Source organism: Accipiter gentilis, chromosome 26 (assembly GCF_929443795.1).
Source record: "Accipiter gentilis chromosome 26, bAccGen1.1, whole genome shotgun sequence".
Lineage (NCBI taxonomy): Eukaryota > Metazoa > Chordata > Aves > Accipitriformes > Accipitridae > Astur > Astur gentilis.
In genome coordinates, this window is record NC_064905.1 from 15,178,571 (window position 1) to 15,206,371 (window position 27,801).

General features: G+C 41.2%; 1 protein-coding gene across 1 annotated transcript in view; it reads right to left on the reverse strand.

Annotated features, from left to right (window-relative positions):
- Positions 1-27,801, reverse strand: part of GALNT10 (polypeptide N-acetylgalactosaminyltransferase 10) — a 90,987-nt gene that overhangs the window by 35,256 nt on the left and 27,930 nt on the right. Inside the window, exons 2-4 of the mRNA XM_049829610.1 lie at positions 13,166-13,268; positions 12,161-12,299; positions 7,864-8,030 (exon numbers count right to left, since the gene is read on the reverse strand). Coding sequence (XP_049685567.1) covers positions 7,864-8,030; positions 12,161-12,299; positions 13,166-13,268 — 409 coding nt within the window. The remainder of the gene's footprint in view (positions 1-7,863; positions 8,031-12,160; positions 12,300-13,165; positions 13,269-27,801) is intronic.

Genomic DNA, 27,801 nt, shown 5'->3' on the forward strand with positions numbered 1-27,801 from the left:
CCACTTAAAGATCAAGAAGAATTCAAGTATTAAACCCTTTTATATTTCACATACTAAGAACATGATTTCTTTCAATTAAGGTCTGGCAGATATGATTAATGGAACAGAGTTCTATTTGCTACATACCTGATGCTGCACCAAATGACAGATTAAACACCCCTTGCCTTCTCCCGTCAGTACACTACTTAGTGACTTCTGCCCTTCAGACCAAATTATGCTGCATGTGGTTCAGCCAAGTAGCCTTACCCACATTAGTTTTTCCATTCAGATTATCCCATATGGCTACCTCCAGAATTACTTGTACTGCAATATAAAGGGAAATTTAAAAAGTCACGGGGATTTATCTTTAAAGGGGAAAAGGAGGATTTGGCTGTGGCTCCCTCTGATGCTCGGGCTCCAACACTCCCCTGCCAGTAAATGTTCAAGCAAGCTACTGGATGGTGTGGGGACAGCACAACAGTGCCAAGGAAGTTAACTGGCCCTACGTGAGGGGAGAGGGCAAACGAAGGGGAAAATGTTGGTCATAACCAAGGGCTGAGATGACACTGCTTGGGGAAAACACTCCTTGGACTGATTTATTAAATAGCCTAAAAGGCTCTTGCTGCCTTTCAAAGATGAACAGTGGCCACGTGCCAGAGTCTGGGCTCATAACGCTTTGCTGTCTTCCAAACGTCAAAGAGCAGCTCTAATTCTTATTGCACAAAGTCCTGCTGAAAACACACAACTAAGAAAAAAGTGAGTAAAACTGGGGAAAGAGTAAGAAAAATTTAAAAATGGCTGAACAAATAAATATTTTCAGGACTCCTAAATAGATACAATTTTCATGAATTAAAATAAGGCTCAAGTAAACAGGGTAGCCTTGGAAGAAAGATGAAGCTGAAATCCAGAACCTCCCTAACAACCCCCCAAGGGAAAATGAGATCCCATACACCTTGCTTATAACAAAATTTTCTCCTCAAAATCAACTATAGACAAGTATGCATGTCTCTTGGATAATCACACCCTAAAATATACCATGTTTAATCTACAAGCCAGAAGGTTGACTGCAAGTGTCATTGTCATATTGGGTTAAACATATGCAAGTACTTCAGCTGAAACTGTTACTGCCTCCCAGTCACAGGTGCACATTTTGACTGGTTACTGTAAGAAGGATGTTAAGTCTTTGCGTATTGCCACTGTACAGACATAAAATGCTGTAAGGCAGACAGCCCAGCTGGGTTAACACTTCCAGAACAATCCTGATGTTTGGAGACTGCAGTATTTTCAGTGCTGCCACTTTCAACTTTATTACTGTATCAACACAGTGCTTTGCATATAATGCATGCTTTGGAGATGACTGATGCTGCAGTTCTCATTCTTCAACAAGGGACTACACTTGTTCTAAAACACTGTCATTTATATAAAAGTAGTCTTAAAAATGAGTAAGAACAGGCTGTCAGTCAATATGCAAATAACTGAATGCTGAAACGTGACTTTTATATGAAATTTAAGCACCTAGCCACAATCACTGATTTCTGTCAAGCTAAGCCACAAAAATAAGATAAACCCAAAGTACTTCTGAACCACCCATGTGGCTTGTACATTTTCCTCGCTGTACATAGCTAGCCCCAAGAACATGGCAAGATGTTTCTTTTAAATGACATTCAGCAATTAAGTCATAACCTTCTAGCACACAGTAAGCTTACAATGTCTTAAATAATTCAAAATTTTCCACTGCTGCAAAGGGTGAAAAGGTAAAAACCCTACCATGTTTTACATTACAGGAAGGGCTGAAAAATAGATATCATCAGCTTGTTCTGGATAAACATACTAATGCAAACAATTAGTTTACATTTTAGAGGTATTAGTGTTCCCTAGACAGTTATATCTTTTGCTGATTCAACAAGGGAACTAGAGCATCGAGGCATACAGGAGGCTCGTGCAACCCATTTTATTAGGTCTACTCTTCCAATACGTTTGGATTCCCTCATTAAGTTTTTCTTACCTATAAAAGTCATCTTGACTTTCAACACTGCCTCCCCACAACATCCTCACGGAAAAAGTGATGAAATCTGGGCTACATAAGCAGACAGCGAGGAGGACAGAAAACTAGCTGAGGTCTAAGGGTTGTAATCAGCAGCACAAAGCCGAGCTGGAGGCCTGGAGTGTCACCAGCTGTGCACCCCAGGGGCCAATATTAGGGCTAACACAATTGCACAACTTCATTCAAGACCTGCATGACCGGACTGAGTGCACCCTCAGAAGGTCTGCAGATGATACAAGCCTGGGAGGCACGGCTGACACGCCACTCGGAGGGACCTTGACAGGCGAGAGAAATGGGCCAACAGGAACCTTGTGAAGCCCAGCAAAGGGAAATGCAAATTCCTGCACCCAAGGAGGAGTAACCCCATGCAGCTGTATTGACTGGGGACCCAGCAGCTGGAAAGGAGCTTTGTGGAAGAGGACTTGGGAGTCCTTGGGCACAAACTGAAGTATAGGAAATACTGCTTAAACATAAAAATTTTTAAAATTTTTTTTTTTACTATGTCACTGTAACTGTGACTGAACAGCAGAACAGGTTCCCCAGAGACATTATGGAGTCTCCATCCTTGGAGATTTTTCAAAACTTGAGTGAATAAGATCTCGAGAAACCTGCTGTAGCTGAGCAGAGGGGTTGGGTTAGACAATCTTCAGACATCCTTTCCAACCTCTGCTATTTGTGATTCTGCATGTGTTCCAGTCCAGCCTCCACCTGAAAGAGATCTCTTTTCCAAAACAGAAGAGAATTTGACTTCTGCCTTTCACCCAGTAGCAGTATTTACTTGATGTTCCACTGCTGTACAGAGCTACCAAATATGTATCAGGTGAAAAGCAAAGAACATCTAGACAAGCATCCTGCAAAGAGAAAGCGTACTATACTCTGCCTTCTCTTCCTTCAGCTTAAGGCTGTTCATTTATCTAGCGAGACACAGAGGACAGCTTTACCTTTGTTCATGTAAACTTAGAGATAGCTTATACAGTAGAGGTGTCCACAGGGTACAAGAATTAGATGGAGACCAACAATCCCTTCTGTACAAGGCAGACACCAGAGATGAACTGCTCGATTTCTCACAGCCACTGCCAGATTCAGATTGTAGGTCTAGGGACTGAGGCAGACCCTGAAGAATCATGAACTGCCTGTCATTCGTTGCCTGCTATCAATAGTAAAATGCCATCAGAACCAGTACAAAAACCAGCAGTGTTACAAACTGACCTGCATTTCAACTTCTCTTCCCCTCCTCCCATTTCTATGGTATAATGCAACCCACTTACCACTCAGCAGCATTGTAATTAAATAATCAAAAAGCAAACAAATTTCATATCTGACAGTCCCCAGGAGAAAACTGATATACATGAAAAAAGCATTTTAGTTTACTTAGGGCCATTCTGGTAACAACAAGCTCAGAGGGATATAATTAGCACCCTGCAAGCCAGCATATGAAAAGGCTTAATTTAACTGAGAACAGAACTAAAGAATAGCTATAGAAATTAAAAGTGAAGCCCCAAATCCACACAGCACTGCCACAGCTAGGTGTTTTTTATGGTCAGGAATTCTAAAGTTGTAATTCACATGTATTGTATTCTGATTTCTGCTTATCCAGGAGGGTAGGCGCTATTTTGGACCACCCTGAAATAGCTGAGGTTAGTCTGAGGAGGCCAGTCTGGGGGTCTTTAGCAGTTCTCAGTAGCATGCAGGAAGAGGCACACAACACCGGGCAGGTTAATTGTTATTCTCCAAGTCTGCTGAATGGGTGCCTCCCTCTTCAATATAAGCTATATTCTTCTGCACATTAAACCCCTACAATTGTTTTGAAATGCTTACAGCCAGGAGAAGAAAGCCCTTATATCACAGACATCCCAGCTGAGTCTGTGAAGGAAAAAGCATAAGCTATCATAGTCTTGCTGGGAATGCTACGTTGATACTAGAGACTATCAGAGAAAGTAGAAAATAGCCCCACAATATTGACACTGTTGTGACCAATGGCACGTGCTGGAAAGCAGCTTCTTTTAAGCTAACTCAGCCTAACAAGGGAATCCCCACAAAGAAAGATTCAAGTGTCAAAGACAGCTGCTGGAGGTGACAACATGGTCCACAGCTCAAGGCAAACTGGATGCTACCACTGTACTGCATTAGACTGATCCCACCGACAGGTAGCCTTTCCTAGAGCACTATGGCAGATGTGGAATCCAGCACTAAATTTGTTTGAAGTAAGGCTAGATTTTGATCATTTGCATTATAATACAGGCATGCAAAAAAAAAAAAAAAATCCAGGCAGCAAGTTGTTCCAGCACATCTTGATTTTTAAAATACAAAGCAAAGGAAACATTTCAAAAACATGACTTGTAAAGCTTTTGCTGCTCGCTATTATGATTTGCTGTCATCAGGACGCCTTTTTTGGTTGAAAAATGTTTATTGCTAAAGGTCACAGAATTGTGTCTCTCAAACAAATTAAGAAATAAATGGCTGTTGACACTTCCAGATGATGATTCATCTGTCCAAGAGCTCCAATAATGCAAAGCAACACAGCTGCCTCTCAGGTATGCTGCAGACCACAGCAGCCACCAAATAACCCAGAAATCTGTCTTCACTCTCCTATCACTTTGTTAGCCAACTTCTCAACCCTCTTCGTAGTTACACCAAAAATTCCTTACTCTCAAGCTTAAAAACAGATGAAAAACATAGGAAAGTAACATCTGTCAGAAAAAACACTGATGTGTGCAATAGCCAGGTTTCCATACTTACTATTTCTATTATTAGCAAAGTCCTCTTTACTTCACGTGAAGCAAAGATTCTCCGTGTGTGATACACACGGATGAAAGAGGCTGATAGATTGGCACTAACATCACCACCTACAGAAGCCAGTGCAATGGCAAAACAAGAAAGCAACGCTAACAGAACCTCAAGGGCAGATTGGCAAAGCCCAGTACGTTTAACCCCAACACAGGTCAGTACACAAGAAACGCTAGCAAGAGGGATATAGTCTCCTTGCCAAGGAAAGCCAAGTTCTTGAAGGTTAGCCTTTTTAAAGAGTTATTAAAGGGCTAGAGGTCTGTTTAGACAACCCTCAAGTGAAAGGCCATCATGAGGTACAGCAGAGTATGTCTGATATTTTATCTTGCCAGGATAACCTCTCGATAAAAAAATTAATAATAGATTTTTATTGAGCAATTCTCCTTTTCATCTTTTGCTTTTCACTGGAGTTTATGATGACTATTTACTGATCTCTTTGGGGAAGAAGCTGACATTTACTGTTCTTGCTATGCCTCTCTGATCTCAAATGTGGCTTCTACTATCACTACGTCCAACAGTGATTCTACAATTTTAAAAGAAAGATGCTGTTACAAATTTGTGGGACTAGCATTTGAAACAGAAGCACAGCATTTTGCCTTGCACACCATGCAGAGGACTAATAATTGATGATTTTCAAAGAAAAAAAATCAAGAAATCTCTCCTCATTCCTTTTACGGTTCACAGTTCTGTGGCACAGTGATGATGATCATCAGCTTAAACACAGGGTTTTTATCACCTGCCCAATTTAATCATAAGAAACAGATAACCAGAACAGTGGCCTAACAGTTCCAAATCCCAGAATGTGCCCTTTTCAAACATACAACACACAAAGTAAAAGTTTTCCTGGAGCCTCTGCTCCTTCATGCAGTTCAGTTTGATGCGTTAAATTATCAATTCTCAGGTATTGGGTTGAAGTGTTTGTGGTTTTTTTTAAAATATATACAATGGATAAATTAAAACCAGAAATTGGTAACCAGCAGCCTTTTCAAGTCAAGGTCACATGTTTAGGACTTAACAGTCTCCTGAAGACTAAGGATCTATTTAAACCTAGGGAAGGATGTGGAAGTCAACACCAGTGTGGTTAAGGAAGAATGCTGACTGCTGAAAAAGGAGCAGCAGGCAGCAGGAAACACTACAGTGCGGATACAGAATGGACAGCAGTGAAGGAAAAATGTTTCATCCTAACCAGTAATTGTTCCAACTTGCATAGATCAACTGAGCTAGAGGAAAACACTGTTTTTAATTAAAAAAAAAAGTTACTAGCACTCCTTTTGCCTGTGTGTCGTTCTCTTCCCTTGACAATTTAGCTCACTGTCCAACACCAGTAGTCTCTTATATTCATCTATAAATAGATGCTGCACACAAGTTAAATCTCAGCTACTTTTGCAACCTTTGTATGAAAGATGGATGACTGACAGAGAAGGGCTTGCATCTTATCAGAGACAGGTAGAACAGAGCAAGAGCGAGCTGGACAAACAGCATGTGTACAGTCTGATGAGGAGCAGGGGTGGCAGAGCCAGAGTGCTCTCTTTTGCCTGGTCAGAAGGGCACATGTAGAGAACAGGGAAAATAGATCCACAGGAAACCAGATTTCATTACTTCCACTTTTCTCAAACGACACTTGTTTGTACAATTCAGCTGTGGTTACAGCATGAGCTTGTCTAATTTGCTTCTAGACTGAGTAGCAATAAAGAGACCTTGTTAGGAGGGTGTGTTTTTTTTTCTCCCCAGCTTAGTCTGAAAATCCTCTAAAGAAATACTTATTTCATATAACATTGATTTGTTCAAACCAGCATGCCTTGCAGACTAATTAGAGATGTACTTTAGAACAAATACAATAGCTGTTGGGTAGTGCTTATTTGAAAGTCAGTATAGGTTAGAACACGAAATACTCACAAGCTTGTTTCCCAGCTCATCTTAGGAGCTTCCTACGTGTCAGATTTTTGGAGGTGTATCCTTTAGTATCCATGTAGAGAGCTCTTTTCCCCTAGCTGAGTAATTTCAGTGGCAGGACTCTTGAACTCTGCAGCTCATAAAACTAAATAGTCTTTGTAATTTTAAAAGAGAAAATACAGTTGCTAGATCTGATCATAACCCCTTAAAGTCACTGTACCCTCTTCAAGACAGGAGAATTCCAGCTACTTCAGAGGACTTCCCATGTGATCTTTCTAGCTATGCAATGTCTACATGATAGAGGCATTCATTCCTCCTTCGCTGGATTGCCTTTTCTACCATAGCAAGGGTGCAAGCTACAAGACAAAGTCTAGCTTAATTTATATCATATAGCACTTAAATAGTTCAGAGAAAAAGACGTCTTTCCTTTCTGCTACAGAACAAGTAAATTTGGCAACTACTTCTAGATATTGCTGCTGCAGTTACAAGTGGTTGTTTCATTTGTGGTGATGCGTTACGCCAGCAACTACACTACTTTGCATGTAGCGCTTAAACCCAATCCAAAATGATGACTACTGTCAGTGCAGTACAAAATAAGGAGTGTAGTTGCAAGCAAGAGCAGTCAAAGTTTTGGATGTTGCAGATTTACTTTTCAGGAGCACAAAATTCAGGAGAAAAGTAAGCCAAATCATAGGCAGTGCAGGGTGGAAGCCTTTTATCAAGGCTTCTGTTACCATTTTCTGTGTCTAGAAAAAAAATAATTCAGAATGTGAGGAGTGAGCTATTCCCCCCCTATTTATTTTTTTTTTAAATTTTTATTCCAAGCATCAAACATTTAACCCTGGGTTTTAAATGTTAAGGGCTACACAGGCCCTTAGCAGAACATTAAAACCAGCTTCCCTGTTTATTCACATTGTCCAAAACACAGGACAGCCCATGCCATCAGCAGCTAAACCAGCACAAACTGAATACAGAACATGAGTTTTTTTGCTAGACCTTTGGCCTTTCAAAGGTACAGGAGCAAGGTTTACCTGAGCTCTGCTGTTGGCAAGTAAAAAACCTCAAGTCATCAGACATGTATCTGCAAGTTCATTGATCCCTTAAGTAGGTAAGCATAGGTAGGTAGACATGGTGGAGATGTTATGTACAAATTATCATACCTCTGTCACTGAAGTCATCCACCAGCACTATCTCTGCTATCAGCTCAGGAGGGGAACGGTTTAAGACACTGTGCACTGTCCGGAGGAGAGAGGACCATCCTTCGTTGTGGAACGGTATTATCACACTAGTGTTCGGAAGCTTCTCCAGGTACAGCTTATTCTTGCAGCTGGACATAGATAGAGCAAGTCAAAAGGTGGTGCCAAAACCCTCCAGCACTTTCATATTAATTACCATCAAGTAACTTATTTCATTCTTTGCTCCTCAAATTGATGCAAAGTGCCTGAAAAAAACCAGCAACTTTCAGGCGTTATCAAGCCAGTGTTGACCTGATCTAGTTTACCTGGCAAAAAAAAAAAAAAAATATTTCTGTATGAAGTGAGGACTGCTAATGACCAGTGACACTTAGCAACACAAAGTCAGAGGGATCTATTAGGTGCTGAAGCTGCTTTTAAAGGTAACTTCAGTTATAGCTTAAGATACAAAAGTCTCTAAAATACTTGTTTCCCCTGTCCTTATACCTCAAAGATCACAAGGAAGAGGAATTTCTATGAAGTTCTTTCAAGAAGTTGAATGTATCTCTTCTAGGCATTATCAGTACATTGGTTTAGTTCACTTATTCCATTTTCAGAGAAGCAAGTCACTCTAATCACCTATATAACTGATATAACTGTCATCCAAATTTTTTAAACAAAATGTGCAAGAAGTAAGGATTTTGTGTGACAGCACCTTCCCTAAACAGTCCCAGAAGTTCAAGACATTGTGAACAGTACACAGAAGAGACAGCATAATTGCACGGTAAGAACTGCTCGATAAAGAAACCCACCTCTCTCAGTAATACATCAACCTCCAACCTCTACCAAAGGCTTCCTTTGTCACGCTGGACAATTATTCAAATCATACTTTTCCTAAATAATCAATCTTGTCTTCCCCATTTTTCAGCAAGTCTAGTTTGACACCTGGGATCAGTTCTGCAGACAGAAATGAAGAAGGCTGGGCTTTGAACACAAAGCACTGCAGAACTTGGATAAAGCTGGAGAGTTAGGTCTGCAGAGACCCCATACGCACCCCTTGAATTTGGGGGTATTTCCCCACAGCATTAATCTTCTTAAAATTAAGATAGGGGTAACACTTTCTTGCCTTGTGCAGGTGTTTACAAGGTAGCTTATTGAAGAAAATTCAAACTGCAGCAATAAGTGCAGTGTTTATTTTCCTGCAGGTGTGGCCCTAAGTAGAGTTTGAACCTTGTTAAAGAGGTAACACCTAAGGTCATACAGCTAACAATTGTAGTTAAAAAACACCCAGTAGCTGTTCACTAGGGGACAGAAATCTATTACATTCCTAGAACCTCACACATCCAGTGCAAAACAGAAGTGGCTACGTGAATAGAGATTTTTAGAATATATTAATGACATTGCTAGCAGGGTAGGCTGCCCTCTTTCCACTAGCAGGGGAGGGAGGTCATACTCCGCTCCCCGCCTTGCCATACCACCAGCCTGCACCAGAGCCGATTTGCAGACTCTCTCCCGTCAGGCACTCAGCGAGGGTTTCGCTACCTGCACAATGCAGTGCGTGCACGCACACAGTAATTCCCTTGCTGTTCCCCGGAAGGACAGATGGGAAGGAAAGCTGCTCTGGCAGTGACAGCTTTTTCCTGGTACCTTTCCCAGGGAATGGAGAAGGATGCACCTATGCTACACAAGCTCAATAAATCTGTGGTTACAGGAAGTTACTCTGGTGCCTGCGTGAAAGGACAGTAGCTTATTCTGGGTCTAATGAATTGTCTGGGGATCCTGCCAAGAGCTTGCAGGCTATGGCTGCAACGCACAGATGCAAGATGCAAGATAAAGCTGCATGGACGGCTTTCAGCCAGCCCTTGGCATTGCAATCTTAACCTTCTTCCGAGATAGCTACTAGCTATAATTCTGTTCCAATATGAAACAAGAGCGCCCAAGTCTCTTCTAACTCTTCTTAAACTGGGATTCTCATTTTCTAACTTTAACAAGTGGGAAACTTTAGCTATTAAGTTTAACCATTAAGCATGGAGAAAAATTGTTTCCCTCCAGCTACCACATCTACAATTGCTTTACAAGACCTGCAAAATTAGTATTTAATATTAAAAAACCCAGAAGCACCTAAAGGAAATGTTAGCAGGGGAAGACATGACTGTTGAAACAATCGTATGTGTGCACCAGGCAGATCCAGTACGTGCGCTCCCCCAGCCCCTCGATTCCCACGATTAACAGATAGCAGAGGTGACACACTATTTGGTACATAGAGGTCCACACAAACCATCTCAGAAGGCAGCAAACACATTGGCTGCTTCTTTGTCCTTCCCCACCCAGGCCAGCTGTTGGGAAGAATCCTAGCTGGGGCCCCAAAGCTTAGGACAGGACAGTTGGTGCATCTTTGCCCAGTTCACCTTCTCCTTACACTCCCCTCGGTCTGTGGGCCATCTCCAAATGACAAAGCCTCTATTATCTCTTACCACTTGTAAAAGACCAGGTAAAGGAAGTGCTCTAAAACACAGCTCCCTTCTTTCTAGAATGCTCTTTATGGACTCCGTCTCAGCCTAACTTTTTTATAAATTGCCCTCATCAACCTCCCAAATAACACACACCATACCATTTCAAGTATATCTTTTTTTAATGGGCACAGGGAATGCACAACAGACCTTTTCAGTTGTGAATTCCTTTACTGCAAATCTCCATTATACGTAACCCCACTCCCTGCCCAGCTAATCCTAGCATCCATTACACACACAGTGGTTACCCTCTCCTTGAGACCTCCACAATTATAACTCACTACGGTGGGAGAAAGGATGTGTCAAGCAACAAGCAAACCAGCTGCAGCAGCATCATTAATCACAGCTTAAGTTGCTTGGTGACTGGGGTAACTGGGGACTGGAGTTAGAAATTTCATATTTTAAAAAAGTTTAAGTAGTAGAATTAGCAATGAATAGTCAGCAACTCTGGGAAACAATGGGGGATGTGAGTTAATATATTGAATCCTCAGCTGAGGAAATATTGGCATTGTCTGATGTTTAAATTCTCAGAGCCCACGGCAGCCCCTATAAATGGGGGCCAGGTATAATTTAGGTTAGCAAACTCAAACTGTATTTCCTAGAACTTGAGTATGGGCTGATCAACAAGCATCTTCAGTTACCTGATTTATCTCTATGTTTGAACATTTCAGCTGCATGCCTAAAATATTTATGGAGCTATACTCACTACTCTGGTTTATGAGTATATATTGAGAAAGGGTGTCAAGCCAGTGTATTTGATTAGTTTGCTGTGACAGCTGAAGAGGTAATCTCTCAAATGTGCAGCTAACAAATTACAAAACCTGACTTCTGGAAATTATATCTCATGAATAAAGTAGATGTTGAATTCAGATTCACTAAATAAAAACGGCTTTACACAAGCTTCCACTCAAATGTCTAACAATGCGTTCAGATTAGAACCTCACAAACAGTATTTAAAAACCTCTCAGCTTTGTATAAACAAGGGTTAAGTCCTAGCTGAAGCACTTTTGCTAAAGAAAAACTCCTTCTGGCTTGCACAAAATCCAGTTTGACACCATCCTAAGGGATAATGTCCAAAAATAGATGAACTCAAAAGCCAGCATTCAATTGGAACTAGTTTCTACTTGTAAACCCTGAGGAGGTTTTTTACTAGGAAGATGCCTAAGAAACTAATCCATAAATCAGAAGGATTTCTGATAAAACTCTTCATATGTAGTTGAGTGGAGCTACTCAAACCTTGTTCACCTTCTGAGCATTTCATGGTCATTTCCAGCTAGGGGCCAACATAAGAACTGGACAGGTGTTTAGTGATAAAGTCATCACCTGGGTACACTTAGGACTCTTGTCAACTGAGTCAAACATTTACATCAGTTTCCACTACAGAAAGAAATAGCTCCACCTTATTAGTTACTAAAAGCTGTTGGCTATGTCAGTGGGCTCAGGAACTGAACTGTCACATTGCGAGAGGTGAAGGAAGTAGCCACCTCTACTGGGTTAAGTTCAAGATCTCTTCTGCGCAGGGCTGCAAGTTTTTGGTAATTTTAAGTCTTTTAGAATCAAAAGCAGATTTTTTTCCCCCAGATTTGGTCTCCTATTTACCACTGCAATTACTATACACTGTTCTTTACTAAAAGACAGGACCCAGCTGTGAAAGGACTGTGTGTGATGAACAAAGGTACAAGAGTCCATAATAAAAAAAGAGCATGCTCCTGCTGACGTGGTAATTTATAGGGCTTGTAAACCTTCACTCGTAGAAATGCAAACTGTATACTCACTTTGGATGTCTGATGTCTGGAAGGGAACGATTCAGAGAAATTTTATCACTCACAAAGATATTAAAGCCATTTTCTCTGTATGCCTGGTCCACTCGCTCTGCGTCAGTCATTGGGTAAGGTTTTCCCTGTTCTCCATTTCCTATAGATGGACAGAAAGTAAACATGCATCATTACTACTAATTGGTGCTTAACTGGCCAGAATGTAATCCATATATCAAAAAAGCAGCAGTTACCTTATAGCCCTTTGAAAATTCCTTCATTAGTATTGTGCTCTATGTCACATTTAGCACTGGGTCAACCATGTCAACCTAACTATTTTATTTGATAGGCAGTTTTGCTACAAACCACTTAGCTGTGCAAACTGTAGAAGTCAGAAGCCTTCCTTCTAACGTCAGATGAAGGGGCTATGGCAACACCATGGAGGATCTATAGAGTGTGGTTGTTGGGGTTTTTTTCACTGCAGGAAGAATACATATGGTTTGAATACCTCATCACTGTTGCTTTTTCCAGCACAGATGGATATGTATATTTAACAACCTGAGCTCTTGCACAGAGGAGGCAGAGCCCTTGCAGACACAGCAGTGTAAAGCTGTGATGTTAAAAATGGGCCCTTTTATGCAATGCAAGACAAAACCCTGAACCATGGAATAAAACCTGCATGAATGTTACAATCTAGAACATTTTTCTTATCCCTCTTCTTCCTTTCTGGGTCTCTCATTTTTGGGAGAGGTACAGGCACATGTTTTTGGTAAATTTTTTAAAAATCAATACCGCACCTATCCTAAAAATATCAAGACGTTACCAATAGATTTTCACCTCAAAACAGTTATTATGGAGTTGGGGAGAAAGGCTTTAACTGGGATTAACACACAGTAACTGCTGCCTCACGTCAAGAACATCATCTTGACCCTGAAGTTGAACATGCTGCTCTGCACTCAGCCTATGAAATAATATCAAACTAATTTACAATCTTTATTAAAACATTTTAATAGTCATCTTACATACCTACACGCTCAGAGTCTCTCCTTATAGCTTCTTTGTTATGCCAGTCCTTTTTCCTTTGTCCGACACCAAAGTAAGGGTCTTTCTTTTGCCTCACATATGATGCCTTTTAAACAAAAGATTGGATATATCAAATACACAACACGTGAAACCTTTCCTTAACAGCCTCCCATTCCTGTAAAAGGAGATTAAACATCTTCCTTAAGGTAAGACCATCACAAGCAAGTAGTGTTTACCTGAAATGGTTGAGGGAGGAAGCAAGTTTTGCTTGCCTCAGAACAGTGCTCTATCTACAGCTGTTAAGTGATTTCTTTTTCAGGGCACCATCATGTATGCAGACCAGTATTCTTAATCAGGGAATCTATTAAAAAATCCTAGTTTCATTTTGAAAACATCCAATACATCTTACATCCCATTTAATTAACAAAAAAGCTATAATGGGAGACCTATTGCTGGATCATTATTAATGAGCACACTACTATACCTGAATAAAATCAAAATAAGATTTAAAAGGTCATTTATTAAGACTCTTGCTGCTCAACTTAAAAGCAAATTTTACACAAGGCATGAGCCTGCACTGAACCCAATTAGAGCTCATCTTTTCAGGATGATGTTCCTGAAATTCAAAAGCAATGGCTGCTTTGGAAACAAGATAGCAAAAGATGGGGTAAATTCAGGATCAAAGAGACTATGTTGTGTGGAAGGAAAACCACAATACCTCTCAAACACTGACATCCCCAAAATCCAAGGGGAAAAAAACCAAACCAAAACAAAATATATTTAAGTAGGTTTTAGGGTCAAGAAGAGAACATCTTCTCCGAGAATGAGTTTTCAATTATGTAGTAATATGCTGGTAGAGTACAAACTAAGTCATTTGTAGCATCGTTACTGCAGAAGTAGTTACACAAAGAACTTAAGAGGTTTTTCCTTTTAATTCCTCATGACCTGCAGAGAGTACTCCACAGGGTAGAACTTCCTCGAAAGAAAAAAAAGCTTCCCTCCTTGGAGGGCAAGAGGTTTAAAGTCTCACTAATGGGTCAATCAAACCAAACAACTACCAAAAAGCAACGGTTGGCATAGTAACCTTGCAGGGTTATCAGGCATCTTTGGCATCTGGGACACAGACATCATTTGCCTGACTAGTTAATTTACAAACTCTTTGTTTTCATGCCTAGATTTGTCTTGGGAAAAGAGGACATTTTACTTGTTATTCCAAGGCACTAGACTTCAGCTGATGCAGTTCACCTCACTGCAGTGTGACAGATAAACTCTAGTGAACCTTGCTGTGAAGGTTTTGCAGATTATCCCCATTGCATCACACCTCTTCTGCAACTGTCAGCAGGAAGGGAGTCCAGTGTATTAGCTTACAAAACCATCAGTGGAGACAGGTTTCAGCTAAGATGTCAAAGTGAACTAGAGCAGCTGAATGCAGGTACGTGCTCTATTCCACCTGCTCTGTTATGGGTGGTAACCCTTAGCAAAGGAACTGCATGAAAACCTTGAATTGTGCCAGTTGCATTACCATGCCAAAGGCTAATAAACCAGTGGTCTAAAAGTAATAGAGCTCAATCTGATTAAAACATGCCCTGTGAACTATTAGACACCCCCCCCACACACACACACCCCCACCCATAAGATATTTTAAATCAATCTAGATCCTTTCAATCACAGATCATAGAATGATTTACACTCAGCTTCTTGACATTTTGCAGGTGGTAACACAGCTGGCAGAAGTCAAGTTTCATCCATGAAACCAGGCACTGAGTTATACATTTCAATTAACTAACATCAATACTCAGGGCATTTGCCTTCCTGGTCCCTGCAATTTAATTTTATTTTCACTGAAGGAGAGCTGACGGGCACTTAGGCTGGACAAGAAGTCAGTCACATAGCTAGTTCATGATGTGAACAAGTATTAAGGAACCTCCACTTGTGCCACCTGAAGCTAACAAGGATATTCTCTGAAAAATACTTATGATGCAGGAAGATGGAGGGAAAGGAACTCTCAGGCCAGCATGGCAAGAGCAGGACCATACTACAACAGTGGTGAAAACCAGACAACTGCCAGAAAAGGCAGGTTACCAGGAAAGGTCAGTTACACCCAGAAGAAAAGTGACCACTGAGAAAAATCCCGGTAGAATTATATTTAGATGGTGTACTTGATTTCTTCCATTTATCCCATGATTCCTTAATTTTCTTCATCTTTGTTATCTGTTCTTTTATTTTCCACCTTGATGAAGCTATATGAATCAAAAACAATAGCTCATTTTTATTTTGTTAATTACTGTCCCTTTAGCACATGAACTCTACTCTTCTAAATCCACTTCTGTTCAAATACAGAAACTGGTAGCGTACCTTCCTGAATTTTACTCTGGACCTATCAGGACAGAAAATTAAGATCACCACCAGCAATCCAATGTCTTCAGTTCGCCTCTGACTGCACGTGTTGAAGACGTACATTTGCTGAGGGAAAAGGGTTTCATGAGAGGCACTGCAAAAGCCTCACCAATTCCCATCAGCAGGAAAAGGTAAGTGCAGCTCCAGAGCAGCAGAGCTGTGGTGAAGAACCATGTTCTCCCTTTCTGGAAGGGCTCAGCTGAACTCTCCAGAAATAAATATCAAACTGGTCAACCTGCCTTGTGGTTTTCTAGCCATCCCATTAAACACCACTGTTCTTATGTGAATTTCTACCTGCTGATAATGCAAAAGTACTTTTAACTGTCAAGATGAATCTGTGAGCCAGGAACCAAATGTGCAAGAAAGCACTGGGAGGGCAAACTGAACACAGTGGACAACAGCACTTCTGGGGAAAAACTAAGCATGCAGCTAGTCCTCGGGTCAATTTGAGGCTGGTGTCAGCAACGCAGTCACAGAGCACCTTGAAAAACATACAGGGTATATGCTAACACCAGCCAGAAACCTAATGTTTGCTCCACCACAGGAGGTTGCTGCTGCTTTTGCACAGTGGGTGCAAGCAGAGGTGGTTTGAGATGCTTCCTCAGGGTGCAGTGAGCCAGGGCATGGCATGGGTGAGGGACAGGCAAACCCAACTTCAGCATCTACCCATGGCTCTGTCTGACCTAATGTTCGCACAAATAATTTATGCAAACTCTACCTGACTTTTGCTAGCTTGTGCTGGCTAACGTGAGCAGGTCTGGATGACAGCTGTGTGACAAACAGACAGTAGAAGTGGCAACTTGGTTATTCTTGGTGTAAAACTGATCAAATTTTCAGCACCTTGAAGCAGCCACCTTGTGCTACTGCAACAGTCCAGCATGTCTACTTTCTGGTCACCACAGTGGTTTCTAATTTTTCAGACAACATGCCACCATCCCGATCATCCCCACTAGATAACCCACAGAGCACACTACCATTCTGTGAGATTTTTGCCTCTGTTCTGCAAGATCCCTGCTTTGCCAGGCCTGCTCACTGGACAGTTTCCTCTCCAGCATACACCCTGCCAGGAAAAGTCCTGGAAAGCTCTTGCAGACCAGAGCACCTTCTTGCCAGGAGAGTTTTGCCAACTTTCTGAGCACTAGGCTTGTGCACAAGTGTCATACTGGGCATAGGAACAACTGGCAAGTCTGAAACCTCAATATTTTAAGTCTCTTTTGTCTCTTGTTTATAGCACTCTGGACTGAATGAGCACACCAGGAAAATCATTTACAATGGCACTATCCCTTCTGCCATTTGCTGCTATTCAATGCGTGTAAACCCCCTATCGGCAGTTACTCTAGAAATCCCACTGAGAGACCACTGAAGAGGAGAGCATTGCAAGAGTGTCTAGGGACTAGATCTAAAAGGCGAAAAACACAGTGCAACTCTGAGCCTCATGACACCCACTGTGCACGTGGTAACTCAGCACCCTATGCCAAGCCCCTGTGAAGTGACCAGGGGAAGTCAGGCACTCTGGAGAAAAAGAGGAAGAGAGACCCACTAGCAAAAAGACATCCAAGCTGCCTAACAGGGGACTGGTAAGAGTGTTTTAAATCCCACCTCTTCTTGGGACTCAGGCAACTTAAACTAGAATTGCAGAGGCACCCCCCCTTCCCTCTGAACTCCAGTCTGAAAACATCCCTTAGAAGATACACTGCTGCAGGTACCTGTGTGGATTGCTCTCCTTTTGAAATACACTAATGGGATGGATCTTGAGTTGCCCTCCACAACAGCTCTCAAGAGATGGGAGACAAGTTCGAAGTATACCCCAAAGGACTCACACCATCTCCAGCATCCTCCAGAGGGAAGCCGCACCACTGGGCTATCGGCTGTTTCAGGAGGGGCATCTCGCACCATTACAAAGCTGTACCACCAAAGCAGCCAACGCTCAGCAGGCCAAGCAGTAACCTAAAAGCCACTGAAAAGCAGTTCCAGCCATCCCTGCTCATGGTGAGCACTACCAGGCTCTGGGCTGGAGCTGCCCTTATATTTGTGCGCTCAATATAGGATAAAGTGAACAGGGAAGTAAATTTTCTGCACAGCTTCAAGCTATTCTTCAGAGTGGTCAGCAATGTACATTTAAATACCCTCAGAGCAAGCAACAACCCAACGCAAGCAATTTAAATGCTGCAATCCTGAGTAAAAGCAGGCAGTAGCATGCCATCCTCCAATGCTGTTAAAGAAAAAAAGAAAAAAAATCACAGAGACTGCTACTGTATTACGTACAGAGCCCAAATCAGACAAGCAGACAGCAAAAAGTCTGGTAGATAGATGTATTACTTCTCTCAGTCCCAAATAAATTTACTCTCAAAAACATCTTTGAGCTGAGCTAAGCTAAACCCTGTCAAGGCCACACAGGCCAAGAGAAAAAACTTCAGTAATTTGCAAACTTTAAATTAAGAGGGGAAACTATGGAGTACATGCATCAGTTATTCAGACCTTTCTGAACCGTAGTGTTGGACTTCGGAGGCACATGGAATAAGAGTTATTGGAACCTTAAGCCCTTAGGAACGGGCGCTGTACAGCTCTCAGTCTTGGAGACTTACAAGGACCCACTTTTCTTCACGTTGGCACTGCCAAAATAAAATGAAGACTGTGTGGGGTGACTCGTTATCTGTTCCTCTGCTTGTAGTGCTCATGATGTCACTGCCCTGTACAACTAAAGCCAAACGAGATTCACACAAGATAAAACAACAACATTAATCTCTGTTGGATCCACATACCTCTCTAAGTGGCTTTTAGAATCTTGAAGGGTAGACATAGCTGCAGATGGTCATGACAGACATGCTGCGTTCTGGAGCTTTTTTCGGTCTTGGGCAGAGAAGTTAAATTAGTCAATCCAATTTAGAAATGGCCCATTAAATTTAATTCAACTTGGGTAAACGTTAAGAGATTAGAGTATCTCTAACTGCATCCCTTGCAAGCAAATATGTAATGCTTACACTGGTTTTGCAGGTCACTATTAAAACACCCTATCTGAAAAGTCTGCTGTGAGTCACTGACAAGTTCTGTCAACAATGTCTGAACATTAACTTTAAAGTGACTTTCAGTGCTAGAAAATGAATATCGGTGTCTTTGCTTCAGTGACCTTGCCAGCACCCACGATCCGCATAGCCCCGAAGGGAAGGTGTAGCTGCATCAGGCTGATTAGCATCGTATTTCTTGTTAAGAATCACACTTTCAAGACCAACTTAATTTCAGCAGACTACCAAAAAAAGTCAGTATGAATGACAAAACATTGCCTTCCCCCCCACTTGACTGCAATTTTTATGCTCATGTCATCACTATTAGCAGAGCAGTGTGTAAAGTTGCGGGCAACACGCCATCATGGGCAGAGGGAAGATAGGCACATATGCACTCAAAGTCTTTCTCATCGTGAAAAAGGGCAGGTTGCTGACATTGATGTTATTTTAAAAGCTCCTTCCCCCCTCCTTCCTTTTTTTTTTTTTTCTTTGTAAAAGATGTCTGAGCTCTAGAAATCCAGACACAGCACACAGGGACCAGAGTGTTGCTTTTTTTAGTGGTTTCCTTCAAGGATGCTGCATGGGATTTGACTCAATTATGCAAATTGCATAACTTGATGATACCCCTTCAACAGACGCTCTAGACTGTGATATCAAGCAATCTGCAAAACACAGCAAGTTTCCTAGGACTGACTTTTGCCTTAACTATTAAACAAACATCTCATTTGCAGGGAGCTATGTCTTACATTTAATGCTATATTTCATGTCAATTTTCACTTTTACCATAATTTCTCATTAATTCTAACTGCACAGCAGGAGGCATAACATTTTTGTCCAAACCCCACTGCCACATCCCACCTGTATCTGCATTTTGACTGTGGAATACAGTGACCATTGTTTGAACATCGTAGTTATCAATGCTGCATGGTTAGGGATCTGGATTTCTGTCCTATAAAATAGGTCAGCAAGGCTATAGCCTTTGCAATTTTCTGTTTTGCTCTACTTTAGCTTCTCATTTTGCAAAAATCTTTGGTTTTGAAATGGTCAGCTGTAAACAGCAACGCAAAAAGCAGATTTGAAAGCATGAAGAGTTCATTATGATCATCTAGTCAAGCTATGTAAGTACACAAGCCATTGAATTTTATCCATTAACTCCTACAGCAAGCCCATAAGTTCTGTTTCAGCCCAAGCACATTTTCTTTTCCTTAAGAACTGGAAGTTGTTTACCACTAAGGAGTGATTACTTCTCCAGCAATATCTTAAACTAATCTCCTGCCTGTTTCCATCCTTCATTTTTTAAAAACTGAAGATGAATTAAAGTAGAAAAGCATATTAAGCAATACATTGAAAATTGATTTAGACAGATTGCTGTAAATAAGCCCCTTCTGTTGTCTACCATGCTGTTACTTAACATGCCGCCAAAGCAAGTGATCAGCGTTCAAACGCCAAATGCACAAAAATGGAATTTTAATTTTTTGTTTAATCACTATTTAGTGTGCCTGGCTCCAGCCAGAATAAAAGAAGGGTGGATGGAGATGTAAGCCAAGAGTTTTCTACACACAAGGAAAAAAAAGATTTGCTGAAGTGCATACGCTAATCATAATGCTGTACAGATCTCAAACCCTGTTCAAACATTTGTTTTGCTGATTTATTATTTTCTTTCAAACCAAGGAACTATGATCAGACCCAAGGAGCTATGATCTTCAGAGACAGCGTTAAAAGGGGCATCTGTTCCATCCCAAGTCTCTTCATTTATCCCAGCACCTCAGCAAGTGTATCTTGAATTTATATCCTACAACAAGAAGGCAAAGATGACAAAACAATCCAGAAAAACATCAGGGAAAGGGAGAGCAAACAGAAACCATTCCTCTATTTATTAAAGGAAATTGCAATCTGAAGTGGACTCAGTGGAAGACTCAAGAGCTCACAGTTTGGGTACAACCTAGTTGTCATGATCTGTACCATAGCAAAGGAGAAATAAGAAACATCTATAGGCAGCCTCTCTCCTGTCTTCCAAAACCTAGAGGACCCAAAAGGTTTTGGAAGGCAGGAAACATGAGAGAAGACAGGTCTGGCAGAAACCAGGAAGAATCCTCCCTCTCACTGCAGCAAGAAGCCTAGATTTTAATGACTGTGGGACCATCGATGCTAAAGGTAGGTAATCCTTTCATAAATAAACAGATAGTAAGTCTTATTGCACCATGAAGAAATACAATTATTTTTTGATTTGTCAGAGATGTATTAGCATGTGTTGAACAACAAATTGGTACAACACCTGTGCAGCACAAACAGTCTCCATCCTTTGTACTGGCATGAAAACAGCTGAGCTTTTCAGATGATCTAATGAAAAATAAAAATATCTCCAACATCAGCTGGAGGCATTCGTCCTAGGTCAGGAAGCCAAACATAACCCTGTTCAGTCAAAGCTCTTCATTTACTGGAACAGGAGATAGCACACTACTAGAAAGCAAGCTGCTAAAAGCCTGTTGTGCTATCTACCCAAGTGTTTTTGAAAGGTTAATTTTTGAAGCTATTTCAGTCCATCAGAAGTTTAAAAGCTACATTAACATAATCCATACCTTCAACATTTCAGGAACTATTAAAAAGCAACATGGGACTAAATGGCAGCACATCATATGGAACGACTACGTGCTTTCAAAGACAAAAAAGCCAAGTACCTTTTCACAGCTGTGCTGTGACTCAGATCCAAGCAACAGGTTCAAACGAGACCTAAAAGTTTCCCGCACCATGCTGCTGTTTGGCTATCATGCTCTCTCCCAACTGAAACACCAGTAATATTGAAATCCACATGTTCAGATTTGTGCTCTTCTTTGAGAAAGCCACGCTTCAGGGTATGAAAACTGCCTGCTTCCTTCAGAAAGTAGAGCCACAAATACTGTGGGCACTTCTGGATCAGTCCTTACCACACGTCAGCTGATTAAACCGCAGCCAGACCAGAAACAGCTGAACAGATCAGTGTATACAGACACAAAGCAGCGGCTTTTCTGCAGAACACCCAGGGACACTTGGTAGCTGCTTGTAGAGCTATTAAAGAAATATGTTCCTTGCAGAACGCCAGGCATGCAGCTCCTTGGTGGACAGGACAGCCTACTGCTTATGCATTACGCAATATTAGCAGACACTGTACTTTTTAATGCAGAAAGCTTTTTGTATCAAGTGCTAGAACAGCACTTGCTTGAACTGAAACTTTTCCCCTTTTAAATTCCTTCAGTTAACAAGTTTTATTCAACCTCAATTGCTGAAAATCCCTTAGTACAAACAAAATTTTATCTAGCAAGAAGCCCTGGTTCATCAGGTGATTAAAGTCTCAAGACATCAGCTGAGGACAGCGATATGACATCCAGCTTGGTCATCTATCTCTACCAAACACTTTACACTTTGTTCTTCACTTACCTTTAGAAATAATATTATGGCTTTGCAGTGTTTGCTGTTCTAAACTTACTATTTGACTAATTCAATCCAGGCTTCCAAATGCGCAGTGCCTTTCCAAAGTCAGCGCAGAGCACCAAGTGGTGAGTTCTTCCCCAGGTTTTAGCACACCTTGTGACAGCATTACAGTTTCAGTCTCAGACTTGTTCTTCCAGCTGTTAAAAACCCAGCTGGCCTAGTTTTAGACTTCAGAACAGGACTTGTTGCTTTCTTACCTTTTCTGTTCACTAAAACAGCCCTTCCCATTTAGAGAAATGCTCTATTTCCCACATAGTAGCATGTCTCAGGGATCTGCTCAAAACCGTAGAATAAGCTCCTGCAGGCATTTAGTTGCATCAGAAACCTCCTCTTTTTCCCCCTCAAGCAATAAGCACATTTCTTTGACCTTGCTTTAAAGATACAGCAACACATTATAAAATTCCCAAACAAGACATCACTCCCTGGGCTACCCTCCGGTCGAGATGGGAGACAACCCATTACTCACCCTGCCTCAGGTACAACAGCCAAAAGGGGCTTTGAGAGCAAATACATGAAGTATGAAGATGTAATCTTCATCAAAAGTAATCTCTGAACTGCTATTCCAAATGAGATTAAAGACTTCCCACCCCTCCCACCTTCCCTTTCTGCTTTACATGCTTTCTGGAAACTTAAAAGTAGGCAAACTCTCCCAAGGAACCAACATACATGTAGTATTTTATTGTGTGTCCAAGAGCTGGTTTTTGACCACAACTTCTGGCAGAAGCTACAAGCATGAGATCCACAGAGATGCACTTTGTTTTCCACAGCATTTAGTGCTATCTGAAGCTGTCTTAAATACAACAAGCCTTATATTCACAGAAATAAGAGTGAACAAGCTGGTTTGGAGATCAATTTGAGAAACAGACATTTGGAGCAGAATCCTCCAGATGTCTGCATATATCCATGCTCCATTTAACAGGAGCACACAGGCTGTAGTGGTTTCCTATAAGGACAGACTTTGGAGCACTGTTTCTGAAATCTGACTTACCAGTTAGACTTACAGATTATGCTGCATATGCAGAAACACTTGAATAATCTGCATTAAGATTTAATAAAAATGCAGGATAAAAAACTTATTAATTCCATCATTTCCATGAACTCCCTGTACTCCAGCTATAAACTCCCAATCAGATTATAGGAACATTAAGCCAACCAAGGACTGCTCAGATGAACACAACTTCCAAATATTTTGAATACTAAGAGAATCAAACCATACACCATACCAGCAGAAATGCAGAAGCCTCATTAAAGATAAGCCACAACAAACATCCCATATATCCTCAACACAGAAATACTACACAGAAGTGAAATTCACAACACTTAGACAACCAATACAAGATTACAACTAAGCTTGGTGCTGCACATAGGTGGACCTGGCAAATGTGTGACTGCAAATTTGACTTTGTTCAGTTAAGGAAAAAAAAATTACAGCATTTGTAACTATTTGAATGATGAAAGAACTATGACAATTTGTGTCTTTCATCAAATGGAATCTACCTGGATGGGCACTGGGTCCTTGGGAAACCCTGGTATAACTCCTGGTATAAACTGGTATTAAAAAAACCAACAAACAAACACCACCACAACAAAAAACAGAAGAGAGACATATGGCTGCTAATACTCCAACAATCTTTGAACTGAGGATAGGACAAAACCTACCTGCTAGACACCCAAAGGAAGAAGTCTAAATATTTTCCGCAGAGACAGACAAATCAAGAGAAAACCACTCAATTTTGGGACTTACCAATGTGCAAATGGTATCATCAGGATGCCTTGCACTTTGTTATAGAGAAAGGCACAAGTAAGACATGAGACTGCATTATAACATGTTTTCTGAGGTAGGATGAGCAAGGCAGTTTGAAAGCTTGCCGTCAGTTATAGTTCATAATAGTGAACAAAACTGATATGGATTTTGCTCAGAAAAGCAGGCAGAGCACTGTAAGGTATCCATAAGCCTTGCACACCTGCAGCAGTGTTTGCAACAGCTGACAGCATAGATCAGCTATTTACCTTTTTTCCCAGAAATTGGGCCGGTGCCAAACTTATTCAAGCAAAATTCAAGAGCACATTACAGCAACTTGATGCTCTGGTGAGGGGCAAAGGTTTGTCAGCATGCAGAGTACACTGGCTTCAGAAACGTTAATACCACTGTTCTGAAATGCTCCAGAAAGATTACCCCCCCCACCCCCCCCAACATTTACTGCTACTGAAAACTATATTCAATCCATACAAAAGCTATGTGACAGATATGACTCAAAAACTGGAATAAGAACCATAATTCCCATTTAGTTGTGTGCCAGGTAGTGAGACACTGTGTTTTATGTCAGCAGACAGAATGCTTCCCATAGCAAGCTGCATATCAAGCTTAGAAATTGCTTTTTGCCTAATGTAGTTTGAAAGATACTGGACAAAAGTCTGTATTTTGCTTTTTTCCTTGAGCCCTTATCCATCATTAGGAGTTACACATAAAATTATAGAAATATATCCCATTAGAAATTCAAAAGCAGGCACAATCTGAGAACAACAACGTCATCGGCTGAAAAGTCAGACCCAAACCCAGAGGACGTCAAATCATCTACCGGCAGCATTCACCGGCTAGTACAGGAAATAATCCCCAGACACGCTGCGCCAGCTCATCTTGCTCAGCAGATCACAGTTGCAGTTTAACAATAAACTGACCCTGGAAACATGGCCAGGTAACACAGGACCCCCCCACACCTCCCCTGCTGAATAAAGACCCAGGCCAAAAGGATTCTAGGGAGAACTTAAGACATCAAGAGGCTTACAGGTATTTTCAGAGAGTACTTTTCCCCCAGTTATGTCCTGCTACCAGGAACAATACCATGCTCATTTAATACTTAAACATCACTTGAACAAAGTAGTTCCCACTAACCCCACTAAAGCAAAAAGAATCACAAGCTTTTTCCCATTTTATTTTCCACACTCTTCATGAACTACCTTCAGTGCTGACACTGCTTGCTTGCCTCCCAGTCACTGGGAAACCAACAGTACCTATAACAATCACTGTGACAGCTTTGTTTTAGGAAAAAAATAATTTAAAAAAATATCTTTTTTTCAATTAAACATTTACTATTACTTCAGGAGGTGCTCTGAAGGAGTCCACCTTTTGCTTTGCTTCCTGATTCACACTGTTAGCACTGGTCTCAGCACAGCTTTTTGTTAGCAACAATGCAGCAAAACCACATTTTTCTGGTTTTCAGCAATAGAATACCACTGTTTTCCTTTTATCTGTTTAAAGAATTTTAAAGTAAATTCTCTACCAACTTCCTGGCAGACTTGATGCTTCTTGACAGTGTTATGTTAAACTGAAAATATCAGCACTAAAAAGCAACATTTAACATGCCTCTTCTTCCCAAGAAGTTATTTAACTACTGCTCAGACAACTAGTACATCGCACCCAGCAACAGCAAACGGACAGATCTATGCCAGGATTAATCACACTCCTCTTGGAATCAGACTTACTGCTATTACCCCAGTTACTCAAAAAATCTGAGCCATGCTACCGCCAATTTCCCCATTTATGTTGCCAGTTGATTTAAAGTATTTGTGCTCTGTCTGCATCTCCAGATTCTCCTTGTGCAGAAGGTGGCACACAGAATTACTGCCCTCGATGGTGAGGAGTCATCCTGCTGTACACTGCAGTGCAGAGCAGCTGGGCAATAGCTGTAGGAGACTCTTGTACCATTACAGTGTTCCTGGAAGCAGTTCTCCTCATCAGGAAGCACAAGCCACACCTTGAGACCAGGCACAAGCTGCATTATTCCACTGGGAACAAAAAGCCAAACACAAAAATCCCAACTTCAGTCTTCAACCTCTTCTAGGAAACCAAGCCACCACTGATGGGTTGTAAAGATGACCTGCAGAACATGCACATCACACAATTAAGGACTACCATGAATGATATGGGGAAGGTTATCCCATGGAAAGTTCTGGGCACCTTAAAAATACATTGCATTTGCAATAATGGATAGACACTTCTCACCAGTTAAAAGCTGAAGTGCCAAGTACACGTACCCAGCAAGACAGCGTCTACCACCCTTTCGCCACTCCTCCTTCCACAAGGAAAGCATTGGCAGAACTCCCTGCAGTACTTGTGTGTACCGTATGTGCCATCTGATCACACTTCCCAGGTTTAATACTTCTCTCCTAAGCAAGCTGCTCAAGAGGTCTCACTCTACCCCTTTTGAATACAGCGTGAAATTGTGAACTTCATGCATCTTTATGCCAAGGCTTTTAATCGTCCATGCCTCTCTCCTGGGCTGAGATGATGCTGACCCAAGGCCAGGAAAGATCAAGTAATCTACACTGAAATGCTGAATCTAAAGGCTAGATCCTGTGTAGGTACATCAGTCACTCCTAGAGATGCTCTCTAGTAGTGATCGCCGCTTGACATGGGCGGCTGCAAGTTGGACTATAGCAAGAAACTACCTGATTGCTCATAGTGCCAGCGTAGCATGAGGCACACTGAGCCTGGTTAGGGTACAATAGGGAAAAAAATAGAAACTGGTAAAATAAATTAGTTGGGCCTGGGAAGAAGCTGGCTGACAGTCTCAGGGCGCTTGTGGAAGATGGATGAGATTTCCAGTAACTGAAAGACAATGAACAGATCTGGGGAATTGAGGAAGAGCAGGGCTAGGGATGCAGATACTGAAACATTGTACATGCCTAAAAGGTGACGAATCACTTCTGAATGTCACCTTAAAAGTGCCGAACAGCTACTAACTACAGTAGTGTCAGGATTAAAAACTAAGAACAAGCAGGTTCTCTCTGTGACAGGTAACAAGTGGGCAAACAGGAAAGAGGAGGTGGCACCACTCCACTGAAGGACACAAACCTGAGTATACTGAGTGTTGCTACAGTTAATATCCAAATTGGAATTCACTCAAATCTAATATAAACTTACACATTTTGATGCAAACATTCAGGTCATGTTAAAACAATCTTTGCCAGCATCTTTCTAGACCCTGTAAAATTATCTATCGATTTTGATACTGGAATGAAAAGTATGCTTGTTAAATCTGCTGATGTTGCCAGCTAAGTGGAGAACAGGATTAAAATTCAGAAGTGGTCCTGACAATAGAACAATGCATCAAAAAATTTGGGATACAATTCAAAGGGTGAGTAAAGAAGGCATTAACTGTACAAACACAAGACTTGAACGACTTCTTATGCAGCTGTTCAGCTGCAGTTTCATCGTCATTTCTGGGTGATGACAGATCACAGACTATATGAATCTATGCCCTACTGTTTGAAAAAAAGCAAGTTTCATCCTGAGATATTTACAGAAACATGCAAAATAATGGATGCTGACTCGGGCAGAGATGACTGGGCAGAAAGGGAGGACAAGTACTACAAATAGTTCTCACACTTTTCCACACCGCTGCAAAGAAGAAAATGGAAAAACATTAAATTAAAAGCACAGCACATGAAATTATGGAAGAGGCTTTTCAACGACATGAGAAATTAATATGTTCCATCTTGGCCCAAGAAGCAATTAGACTTTGAGGAGTCTCATTGTACCACAAGGGTCTTAAGGGAGGTCTCTCCCTTGAGAGTACACTGGAAACATCGAATTCCAGAAATCTTCACTGTCCCCTTTCTGGACAGGGCTACGGCAGCCAAACAGTCTCACAAGTATTCAGTAGGAATCACATTAAAATATACCACAATATTTTCTATTTTCCTACATCTGCTCTAACTCCTGTAGCACAGTAGAACTATATTCCAAAGAAATTAAATTATTTAGAGCAT